This window comes from Triticum aestivum, chromosome 5B (assembly GCF_018294505.1).
Source record: "Triticum aestivum cultivar Chinese Spring chromosome 5B, IWGSC CS RefSeq v2.1, whole genome shotgun sequence".
Classification (NCBI taxonomy): Eukaryota; Viridiplantae; Streptophyta; class Magnoliopsida; order Poales; family Poaceae; genus Triticum; species Triticum aestivum.
This window is the reverse complement of record NC_057807.1, coordinates 438833973-438845636: the sequence shown is the minus strand read 5'-3', so window position 1 is coordinate 438845636 and position 11664 is coordinate 438833973. Positions and strand designations below refer to the sequence as shown.

The following is an 11664-nucleotide window of genomic DNA, read 5'->3' as shown; positions in this document are numbered from 1 at the left end:
CACTCAAAATTTGAAACTCTAGTGATATTGGCTTGTGTTTTTCAAAAAATATGCTTAAATTCTTTGAATTTTGAAAGAATATGCCCCCACTCAAATACTTTGCCCCCAGTCAAAATACTCTCTAGGTCCGCCACTGACTAGGACTAGATAACTTGAGAGCCAAGTAATAGTCTAACAATCCACTCTGTTCAGAAAATCGTTTAATGTTATGTTGCCGATCAGAGGTCACAATTACCGGAGGTTTTAGTAATGCCTTAAAAATTTAATCGTGGCTCTGATTTGCTTCTCTCTATAGTAGTCTCTGATTTGCTTCTCTCTATAGTAGTTTTGCACGCTTTGCTTCTCTGTAGTAGTTTTGCTTGCTCGGCTGCACCGGCTTCACGAGCAAGAGCTTAATGATCGCCTGCACTTCTACTACTCCAACCCTCCCAATTTGAGTCCTTTTCTCTCCACTTCACGACGCCTTCCACGTTCTCCTTCTAGATCCAGTCGCCAAGCCGGAACTAGCTAGGGTTTTGGGTGGTGTATGAGTCGACCATGTGCCCTAGAACACACAGAAGGTGTGAGCAGAATGTCAGGTTATTGACATGAAACAACAGGGAGGGACAAGACGAGTTTCGGAGACCTAGTAGCACAGGTCGGCGGCGACATCAAAACTTAGCACGACGAAGGTTTAAATCATGACACCAAGTGCATACAGCATACCATAAGAACTAGACCAGCAACAGCACAGAAAGCCAGCATGAAGTCTGGTAGCGCATCTCAAATATTTAAACATTGCAAACTGTTTACAATCTAGTCGGAAAATGAATTACACCAGTGTTTCTGTTCAAGGCAAGGGCAACCCAAGCAGCATTGTGCCCTCGGCATCTGTAGAAACCATAAACTTGAAGTGCAATGCAATGACAATGGTTGCACACGTCCAATCCAAGGGAGCAAGAGTTTAATGCTGAATCCCTCAGGACGAAACAGAGGCAATTAATAAGAACTGCCCCAGGAAAGCCGGGTTTAATGCTGAAGGCTCCCTTGTTCCTCCTTGTCAGGACCGTCACTGGAAGAGGCGCCAGCAACTGACGTATCCTGCCAAAAGTGAACGTGGATCAGGATATCAAATACAAGTGCTCACGACTTTCATCCCCTGTGCTAATAACAGTAACCATTAAGAATTCTGATTACAGAAAAAGACATATCTATCAGATATCCTCATTGTTCTCTAACAGTAAACAAGGGGGCACAGTGTTGCTAAATTTCAACATGAGGAATCAAAACCAGAACAATACAGATTAAAACAAAATTTTGTAATGGATGGTAACAATAATCTTTTTGGCTACTCGCAAAATTCTTTGTTTTAGAACTCCTTTCTTGTAACTTAATCTGCTGTTCATAGGTATATGGAATAGATCAATCTATCAACCCTCTCTTATACTCCCTCCGTAAAGAAATATAAGAGCGTTTAGATCACTAAAGTAATGATCTAAACACTTATATTTCTTTACAGAGGGAGTAGTTACTTGTGCACAACTACAACAACAAAGCTATCGTCCCGAGCAAGTTGGGGTAGGCTAGAGATGAAACCCAACAGAAACATCTGAATAGTTACTTATGGACAGTCAAAGTAAAATAATTCAGTGCTCAATTAGCACAAGCACAAGTGCACAACTATCTCACTTCTCAGCATGTACAAAGTATTCCATCAAACATGAAACTGGAAATGCATGCAAGAAAATGGATAGACAGGCTAAGTTGCTTATTTCTGAAGATAAGTTAATAGGCATCATAACTACAGCAAATGAGACCAGTAGGCCACAACAGAAACGAGAACTGGAAGGTTGTTGCTGAAAACATGGATAATTTAGAAGTCAAGTTTAGAACCAATGCAAATTCACCTGATCCAACATATGACTTCTAACAGATATTCTCAAGTGCCTGCTTCACAACCTATAGGAAGGACAACTTTATCAAATGTGGCATATTTCACCAACAGTAGTAAATAATGTTAGTACATCAACAAATGCGAGCACACTGTCACACTGTACCTTCACCATGTCTTTCATCTTACTTAAACGATCCATTAACTTCTCCTGGGCCCGATTGTACTCCACCCAATTAAGCCTCCGGATGGACCTTAGCTATTGGACACTTGCAAGACACTTGTTAACACAGTAGTTACAATGCACTTAAAATATTATCATGCATTTGGCCTAAATAATTATAAACGTTTTGAACTAACATGTGAAAAGTGTGGTAACATACATTCTATCATTTCAGTAAAAAATTACCTGATCTGGGTTATCTGGTTTGTGCTGTAACACCTGACACCTGTTTGAGTTCCGTGAGTACATGTTCTGCTATGTTATGTTGCTTATCCTTCAAAAACTGGCACCTTCCCCCCATTGTTTCTGCGATTTCCTACAAAATGGCAAACTAGCAGTTTGTCAAATCTTAAAATGATAATTAATATTCATCAAGGCCTAATAATAACAGTCTGGCAAACATACAAGTAAGTTGTGCTCAAATTTGTGCATCTGGCACTGCATATCCACTAACTTGCTAAGCCTACGCTTCCATGTCTCCCACTTCTTCAATTGCCAGCCTTCACGCTGTTTTGGTCTATGTACAATGCCAGCCTTCTTGTATACATCTAAACGTACAAGTGACTTCACACATATGTAGGATTGCATGTTGTACGGCTTGCGGGGGCTGAAATCTAACAGGTTTACCCCCTTACACAGGTTAACATCAAAGTTCTCGCCGAACAACTCATACGCATATACGTTATCGCTGCAAAGCTGTGCGAGGATCCTATCCCTGTGAACAAAATGTGGACCTGAAATGTAATTTGGTGGGTTCTTAATATTGTACTTCTGGCTCCACCTTTGTTGCTCTACCGTGTTGTCGAGTGTCCAGATCTGCAGCTCACCAGCAAGAGCTCTGGGAGCATAACGACCTGTTTGAGCAGTTACTATACATATTTTCCCATCTATATCTCTGATCCAGAACTTACGAGGACCATAATAATCATGATCTTCACGTGCTGCTGGCAGTTGAATTATTGCAAAACTTTCTTCCCTGAGATCAAAGGACATAACCGCATGCTGCCAGCTAGCTAACATTTCTTCAGTCAACCAATAAATTTTGCCATCAACATTGACAACTCCAGAGTTTCTTACAGCGATCAAGCTAAGAGCTTCTGGAGTACGGATATCTTTCCATTTCTCATCACCAAGCGTGTAAACTTGAATGACACTGAAGCTGTCTTTATTACGGGGGCGACCCTCAACACAATCACCAAGGAAGTGTGTAATCTTGTATTCTTTTGTCACGGGATGAAATCCAAAGCTGTAGAAAGAGAAGTGATCACCCTTCACATTCTTCGCAGGTTTCTCAAGATGTAGACATTCACCAGTTGCAAGGTTAGCTATCTTGATAGTTGATGTCTTTGTGTATAAGCCAAGGAGTCCATTGCATGAACCAAAAAGGAAATCATCAGGCCCAATCACTGGCACTGCGCGTGTCGATGGCGACCAGGCTTCGTCAATTAGGATAGCATCACTAGGGTAGGGCTCGCCTGAGACCGACTCTTGCTGGAAGAACAGAAGGACATCTCGGGGCGCACACTGAAGGTGTGATACGACAAACTGTGGATCACGGATGAAGTTGTGCCAGTGCTTGCAGACACTGACGCCCCTCAACAAAGTGCTGACTGGAAGCCTCAAAAATATCCGCTCAATGAGGTCCCCTGGGAGACTGTTTATAATGCAGTCATCATTTCTTTGCTTCTTTGATTTGATTTCCTCAGAAGCCATAGTAAGCAAAATCTAGGCTCCGGGGGAAACCTAGGTACCGAATCCTTCTGCAAACACACACATTAAAAAAAGCAAAAGGCCAAACTGTGTAAAGATTATGATTAAACAAAGAGTAATATGCTGGCAAGTGAAATGAAGTCCAGGTAAAGTTTAACAGATGTTTAAGTTTATCTACTGAGAATGGGTAAATAAGGAATTAAGTAGCGGACCTATAGCAAATATGGAGCCTTGTGTGGCCCTTGACTAAATATAATCATAAGCGAATCAATATACATATAATGCCTAAAATGTTGAAAAATCAAGCTAGTTTAAAACTAATTGAAGGCATGGTCAAGTGCACATATAAAGATGCAGATGAAATACAAAGTGAGTACTACACCACCACAACATGCGCTGAATGACTCTCTGCACAGCAGAATGTGTGCATAAGTGCAACAGCCACACAACTTAGAAAATAGTTTTCGCTGAAACATTGAGCAGAACAAGCAAACGGCGCATTTGGCATTGGGAAAGACCGTACGAATCCGGATCAACGAGCCAACACTGCATGAGCGACAAAGAGCTCCGGCTGTGGCCAGCAATTTCTGCTCCGTTTATAGGTTTCAGTGGCTACGGTGGACAGCAATTTCTGCACCATTTGTAAGATTCAATGACTACGGTAATGTGCAGATGTCTAAGCGGACAGTACCATAACGGTACCGTGAACCAGTTGATTCCGAGACATGTTTTCTAGACGGGAGTTCTTGCAGGTGCAGGCTCTCTAATGAAATCTCTACCTCTGCGCAGCCGTGTGGATGTGGGGGCAGAAAAAAGAAGGAGGCCCGAGCTTACCGCCACCGCGTCGACCTGCACGCCGCCGAGAACCCAAAGACCACCTCGCCTCCCCTCCCCTCCCTCGAGCACGCGAGTCGCGCGGCCTCGCTTCGCCGGCGGAGGCTCGTCTCCCGCCGCAACCGCAGCCGCACCGCACCGCACGGGCGGTCTGTGTCTAGGGTTAGAGCGGGGAAATGGAGACTGGGGATTTTGAGGAATCGCGGTTCGCGCACGACTGCCGCGCGGTCGGGCCGGGCGGTCACTCAGCAAAGCGGAAGCGAGCGCGGCCCAGCACCAAGCAAAGGGCCCAGCCCGGTTCATCAAGACCATGACAATGGTATAATGCAAAGATGACATAATTGCTGTGTTCAAAAAAAAAAAAAGATGACATAATTGCTTCCATTGCGTCGAATAATTTCTTCAGAAAAAAAGACACTGTTTCTCAAATTGGAAACTTACATAACATTAGTATAGGACGTAATTGTAATTCATGCACAAAGTTGGTTTTGCATGACGAGATGTTCTCTGAAACTTCAGCAGATGTTCGTAGTGGCAATAGTCGGTTCGAACATTCAAACATAACAGCAGATACTCCTTCCGTTCCTAAATGTAAGTCTTTTTAGAGATTATAATAAGTGACTACATACGGAGCAAAATGAGTGAATCTATACTCCAAAATATGTCTATATACATCCGTATGTAGTCCCTTATTGAAATCTCTAAAAAGACTTATATTTAGGAACGGATGGAGTAGATGTGAGATACATAAAACCACCGGCTTACTGGCTGGAAAAGCTAGCAATCACTCGGGACTAAAAAGACGCAATAGCTGGACCGTAGGAAGAGTCTAAGGGCTCATTTGGTGCACAGGGAAAACTCGGGGGATCCCCGCGGCCCCATTTGGTTGTACGAGATCCCTGGGGGATCCCTGCCTTTTTCCTGGGTTGATAAACCACGGGCTTTGTTGGCCCTGATCAATCAAACTGCCCTATTTGGTAGCACGCGAGGGAGGAAGATCCCTGGGCTTTCCCCGGCCCATCCCCGGTTAGATCTCCCTATGTCGATAGGTCGGGGAGAAATCCCTCGATTAGTTCGCTCGCTCTCCCTCGCGACCTTCTAGCTCCGCCTCCGTTCTTTCCCGCCTGACAAACCCTTGCCCCCGCCCCTCCCTCCCCTCCCCCCCTTTCATCCAAATTGAGGTCGTGTTCTCCGCGTGGTGGGAGGGGATTCCCAATGATCATGGAAATCCCCCAAGGGGGATTAGTGCCCTGGGGTACTTTACACTTCCAACCAAATTAGGCCTACCAGGGACAGAAAGGCACGCGTTAAACTCTCCCAGGGAATTCTGCAGTTCAGACCCAAGATAAGGAAATCTAGGCCCTCCCCAGCCGAATCCCAGGGAAGAAAAAACACTAGTCATGACGTGTGGGAGAAGTTCCCCCGTTTCTCTCGCTGTGCCTCTGGTCACAAACCCCGCCGCCGTTATCGTTGGATTTTCCCTTCGCTTACGCCGCTCACCTCGACCGGTCGACCCCCTCCTTGGCTCCTCTCTCCTCTACTCCCAAATGGCGATGCCAAATTTCCCTGGGGTTTCCATTTTGTCAGGAATCAGCTCTACCCCGAGTACATCTTCCCCAGCAACCAAACAAGGCCTAAGCGACCTAAGAAGAATGCCATGATAAGTTCTCAAGTCCCAGGTTTGTATCATCTTCGCCACTGTGATTCTGTGAAGCAATGCCAGCTTTTGAAATTGAAGTACCCTTCTTCTGTGAAGCAATGCCAGCAATGACAAGTTAAAAAGTACACTTCTGAAACATAAATCAAGGGTCAAACAGATTACTCGCCAGGGGAAGCTTACCCAGTACATACAAAAGGGAAATACCATTCAACTCGGTAACTTGGCATTCTCGGCCCAAAAGAAAGAAAAAGCTTGGCAAAATACGTGTTCGTTCCAGGTTGGCGCATTTCTAGCCTTCAGACGTTCCAGAATGTTTTCGCCCTCTACTCCCTCAGACGACACTAATGCACAAGCATAGCCCATTTTGCATTCGAAAACACACTTTGGTTGGAGACAATTTGGCAGATTAGTCCACAACATCAGATGCATATCGTGAGAACTAATAAGAGAACTACAGCGCAGAGAGCCAGCATGAAGTCTGACACTTAATCCCAAGTATTTAAGACATTGCAAATTACTACTACATCATTATTCCTGTTTAAGGCAAGACCATCGTTCCTGTTGGATCTCTCGGCCAAGCGGCAATTTGCGCTCAACATTTATAGAAACTAGAAACCTGAAAGTGCAATGTAATGACAACAAGCAACTGACGGAGCGAGAGGCTAAATCCGACTACGAACAACTGCTGCGCACATCCAATCGAAGGGGACAAGAGCCTCCTTGGCAGAGGTTACAGAATCTCTCAGGATGAAATAGAGACAATATAACAAGAAGTGCTCCAGATAGCTAAGTGCAGTTTTAAATGTTGTCTTCTTCCTTCTTCTAGTCAAGACGGGCGATGGAAGAAGAAGAAGCGCCAGCAGCTGATTTACCCTGCCAAAAGTGAATATGGATCAGGATATCAAATACAAGAAACTGTTCGCTACTTCATCCCATGTGCTAACACGAAACATTTAGAATTCCAATAAAAGAAGAGACATACTATCGTATATCCTCATAGTTCTTCTCTAACAGTAAACAAGGGGCACATTGTTGCTAAATTTCAGGATGAGAAGTTCAAAACCAGAACAATACAGATGAAAGTAAAATTTTGTAACGGACAGTCTCAATGATCTTCTTGGCTACTCACTCCATGCTTATGATGATCCATTATAGTTACTGATGCACAATCGGAAAAAAAATTCCAATGCTTAGTTAGCACGACTATGCTCATTGCTCATCATGTACAAAGTACTCCAGCAAACATGAAACTGGAAATGCATGCAAGAACATGAAATTTGCAGAACTAGGCAACTACTCCCTCCGTTTCTAAATATATGACATTTTGGTAGTAGTTCAATTTGAACTACCAAAACGTCATATATTTAGGAATGGAGTGAGTACTAGACAAGGCATGTTGGGTTTGCAATATTAAATAAGAGAATATAACTTTTTTAGGATGCTGGATATACTCTTTAAAATAAAAGGGATGACATGAAGTTTTTTGACTGCATGTATTTAAACCGTAGTGAATAAATTAATTTCCATACGATGTAAAATATGTGAACCGCTAGATTAAGTGCACGGTGAGTTGAATAAGTAGAGAACTTCAATTAAACAAAGTTGCACAGCTGTCAAAAAGTAAAACATACAAGCAGTTGTATAAGATTACGTTTGGTGTGGGAATAGTCATAGTTTAGTGGGCAAGACATTCATTTATTTCTTTAGAGAACATGCAAGTCATTCATTTATATGAATAGAGAACCCAGTTAAGCTGCTTATTTCTGAAAATAAGTTAATTGGCTTCATTATTATGGCAAATGGGACAAGTAGCCAAAAAAGAAGCGAGTAACAAGCTGGCAGGTTGTTGCAGAAAACATGGGGCAGCCCGGTGCATGTAGCTCCCGCTTGCGCAGGGTCCGGGGAAGGGTCCGACCACTTTGTTGCAGAAAACATGGATAATTTAAAAGTTTAAACCCGCAAAAGTTCACCTTATCCGACTTAAAACTTGCAATGATGCTCAAGATGTTATCATGTGCCTGCTTCATGACCTATAGGAAGGTCAAGTTTGTCAAATTAGACATACTTCAACAACAGTAGTAAATAATGTTTGCTAGCAAATCAACAAATGCAAGCAAACTGTACCTGAGCCCTTTCTTTCAGTTTCACTGAACGGGCCATCAACTTCTCATAGTCCTGCTTCTGCTCCACCCAATTAAGCCTCCGGGGGGACTTTGGCTATTGGAAAATTGCAAAACACTTGTTAACGCACTAGTTACAACACACTTAAAATAGTTTCGTGGCGTTGGTTGTAATGTATGTCCGGTGGTTGTTAGTTGTGGTCTTGTCTTCAGTGGTCAGTTGTTTGGCCTAGTCTTAGGCCTTGTAACTATATTTTTTCTGTCAAGGCATCAAGATGCAAGCTTTGCGTTTTCTCAAGGAAAAAAAAATCTTGTTACGCCTTTGCCGTCAGATAATTATGGATCTTTTTAATTAAAATGTGAAAAGTGTGGTACCCTCGATTCTACCATTTCTGTAGAGAATCACCTGACTTGGATTATCCGGCATGTCCTGCAACACCTGATTGAGTTCTGCGCGTAGACGTTCTGCTACATCATGTGGCTTATCCTGCAAAGACTGATACATTTTACCCATTTTTTCTGCATTTCCCTACAAAGTGGCAAGTTAGAGGTTTGTAAAAAATTCCAAAATAAGGAACATTCATCAAGGTTGAAGGCTAATAACAGTTTGGCCAACGTACAAATAAGGCATGCTCGTGTTTGTGGACACGGCATCGTATATCCTCTGCCTCACGACGCTTATCCTCCCATGCCTTCCACTTCTTCAATTCCCAGCCTACTTGCTGTTTCGGTCTGCGCACAATGCCAGCCTTTTTATATACATCTAAAGATACAAGTGATTTCACAACGATGTAGGATTGCATGTTGTACATCCAACGGGGTTTGGAATCAAACAGCTTCAGCTTCTTGCTCAAATCAATCTCGAAGTTTTCACTAAACAACTCATATGAACACACGCTGTTGTAAAGTTGCGTCATGATCCTATCCCTGTGAACAGAATGTGGACCTGGAATGTAATTCGGTGGGTTCTTAATATTGTACTTCTTGCTCCACCTTTGTTGCTCTACCATGTTCTCAAGTGTCCAGATCTGCAGCTCACCAAGAAGAGCTCTGGGATCATAACGACTTGGTTGAGCAGTTACTATGCATATTTTCCCATGCATTTCTCTGATCCAGAACTTACGAGGACCATAACGATCCTCATCTTCACGCTCTGCCGGCAGTTGTATCATCGCAAAACTTTCTTCCCTGAGATCAAAGGAAATAACTGCATGCTGCCAGCTAACTAGCATGTCTTCAGTTAACCAATACATTCTGCCATCAACATTGACAACTCCAGAGTTTCTCACACTGATCAAGCTAAGAGGTTCTGGAGTGCGGATATCTTTCCATTTCTCATCACCAAGCGTGTAAACTTGAATGATGTTGAACCTGTCTTTATTATGGGGGCGACCATCAATGCAGTCACCAAGGAAGTGTGTGATCTTGTATTCTTTTGTCACGGGATGAAACCCAAAGCTGTAGAAACAATAGTGATCACCTTTCACATTCTTGGAAGGTTTCTCAAGATGTAGATATTCACCAGTTGCAAGGTTAGCTATCTTGATCGTTGATGTCTTTGTGTATGACCCAAGAAGGCCATTGCATGAGCCGAAAAGGAAATCATCAGGACCAATCACTGGCACTGCATATGTCGACGGTGACCAGGCTTCGTCAATTAGGATAGCATCACTTGGGTAGAGCTCGCCGGAAACCAAACCTTGCGGGAAGAACAGAAGAGCATAACTGGGTGCAAGCCGGAGGTGTGATGCGGCAAACTGTGGGTCCCGGATGAAGTTCTGCCACTGCTTGCAGACGCCACGGCACGTCAACAAAGTGCTCACTGGAAGCCTAAAAAATATCCGCTCAATGAGGTCTCCTGGGAGGCGGTTTATGATGCATTCCTCATTTATTTGCTTCTTTGCTTCGGGCTCTTCAGCAACCATCGCGAGCACGCGATGCTGGGGCAGCTGAACAACCAAACCACTCTGCAAACACACATTCCAATTAACGATGCAGTCCCGCAAACAGAAAAATGATACAGGGCATACTGCTTGGAGTTTGACTTGAAAAATTACTAGACAGAAAACGGTCATTAAAATTATTTTGTCGGCAAAGAAAGAAGATGAAACATATCCATGTTTGTATCGCTTCCAAATATCTATTTACCAGCCAATGCGCCATCTAAAAAAGAAGGTACTGACGGCATCTAAAAACTTCTGCTCTGTTGCAGCGTCCAAAATTTTGACTAGAAAAAAAATCCGCTTCTTCCGTCTCCACGCTGAAACAATGTTATCAATTACCAAAAGCGTAATCTTGCGGTCGAAAGAGAAAAGAAAAATACTCTAATGTTATCGTCATCTCTCATGTACCCGAACTGCAGAGCACTGTCAAATCCAAGGAACAATCATGCGCCCTCCCTCCGGCGCCTCAATCCCTCAACTCAGGGCAAGCAGCCAGAAACCCTAGCCGCCGCTGCAGTTACAGATGGAAGGGGCGCGGACGAGAGGGGCGTCGGAGGAGGAAACAGCCCGCAAGCAAAAGAGGAGACCGAGGGGAGTGGAGGACTCACAATCACGGGCGCGATCAGGATCAGGCGGCCGCCGCCATGGGAGGAGGAGGGCTCTCCGCTTGACGCGGTGGAAGATTTCCCGCAGGCCCCAAGAGCTGGTGACGAAATGATTTCCTGCTGCTCTTTCCCCCACCCTCCTCGGCTGCCGTTAGCGGCTTCCGTGATTTCGCCGGGCAGGAAGGAACAGAACAGAACAGAAGGGATATATGTATGCTTTTTTTTAGGGTAGAGTAGTGTGTATTAGCATGTGGGGCCCAGGTTCGGCCCAGTTAGCGGGACATAATTTTTTTTTTTGCGTGCAACAAATTTAGAAATTCGATCAAACTTTAAAAAACGTGAAAAATTATTGAAAAAAATGTTTGAAATTTCAAATGATGATTTTTTTAAATATACATTGAACATTTTGTGATATACGCCGAACAATTTTTAAGTACACAGTGAACACTTTGTAACATATGCTAAACAAATATTTAAATACGCATTGAACATATTTTGTGATATACGCTGAACAATATTTAAATAAACATTAACATTTCTAAATATATGTTGAATGACTTTGAAATACACAATGAACATTTTTTAAAATAAGTTGAGCACTTTCTTAATGTAGGGTGAACATTTTCTTAAATATACGATGAACATTTTTATATATAACATGCAATGAACTGTGTATAATACACTGAAAAAGAGGGGCGT

General features: G+C 43.3%; 1 protein-coding gene and 1 pseudogene across 1 annotated transcript; both read right to left on the bottom strand.

Moving 5' to 3' along the window:
- Window positions 1–750: 750 nt before the first annotated feature.
- Window positions 751–4847, bottom strand: LOC123112315 (F-box protein At3g07870-like; annotated as a pseudogene).
- Window positions 4848–6776: 1929 nt separating this feature from the next.
- On the bottom strand, window positions 6777–11150 carry LOC123112314 (F-box protein CPR1). The gene is made up of 6 exons (XM_044533267.1): window positions 10969–11150; window positions 9038–10384; window positions 8824–8946; window positions 8422–8514; window positions 8268–8327; window positions 6777–7170 (listed from the first exon to the last, which is right to left on the bottom strand). The coding sequence occupies exons 2-6, from the start codon at window positions 10340–10342 to the stop codon at window positions 7120–7122; spliced, it is 1632 nt and encodes a 543-aa protein (XP_044389202.1). The 5' UTR covers window positions 10343–10384; window positions 10969–11150; the 3' UTR covers window positions 6777–7119.
- Between the last annotated feature and the right edge of the window lie 514 nt (window positions 11151–11664).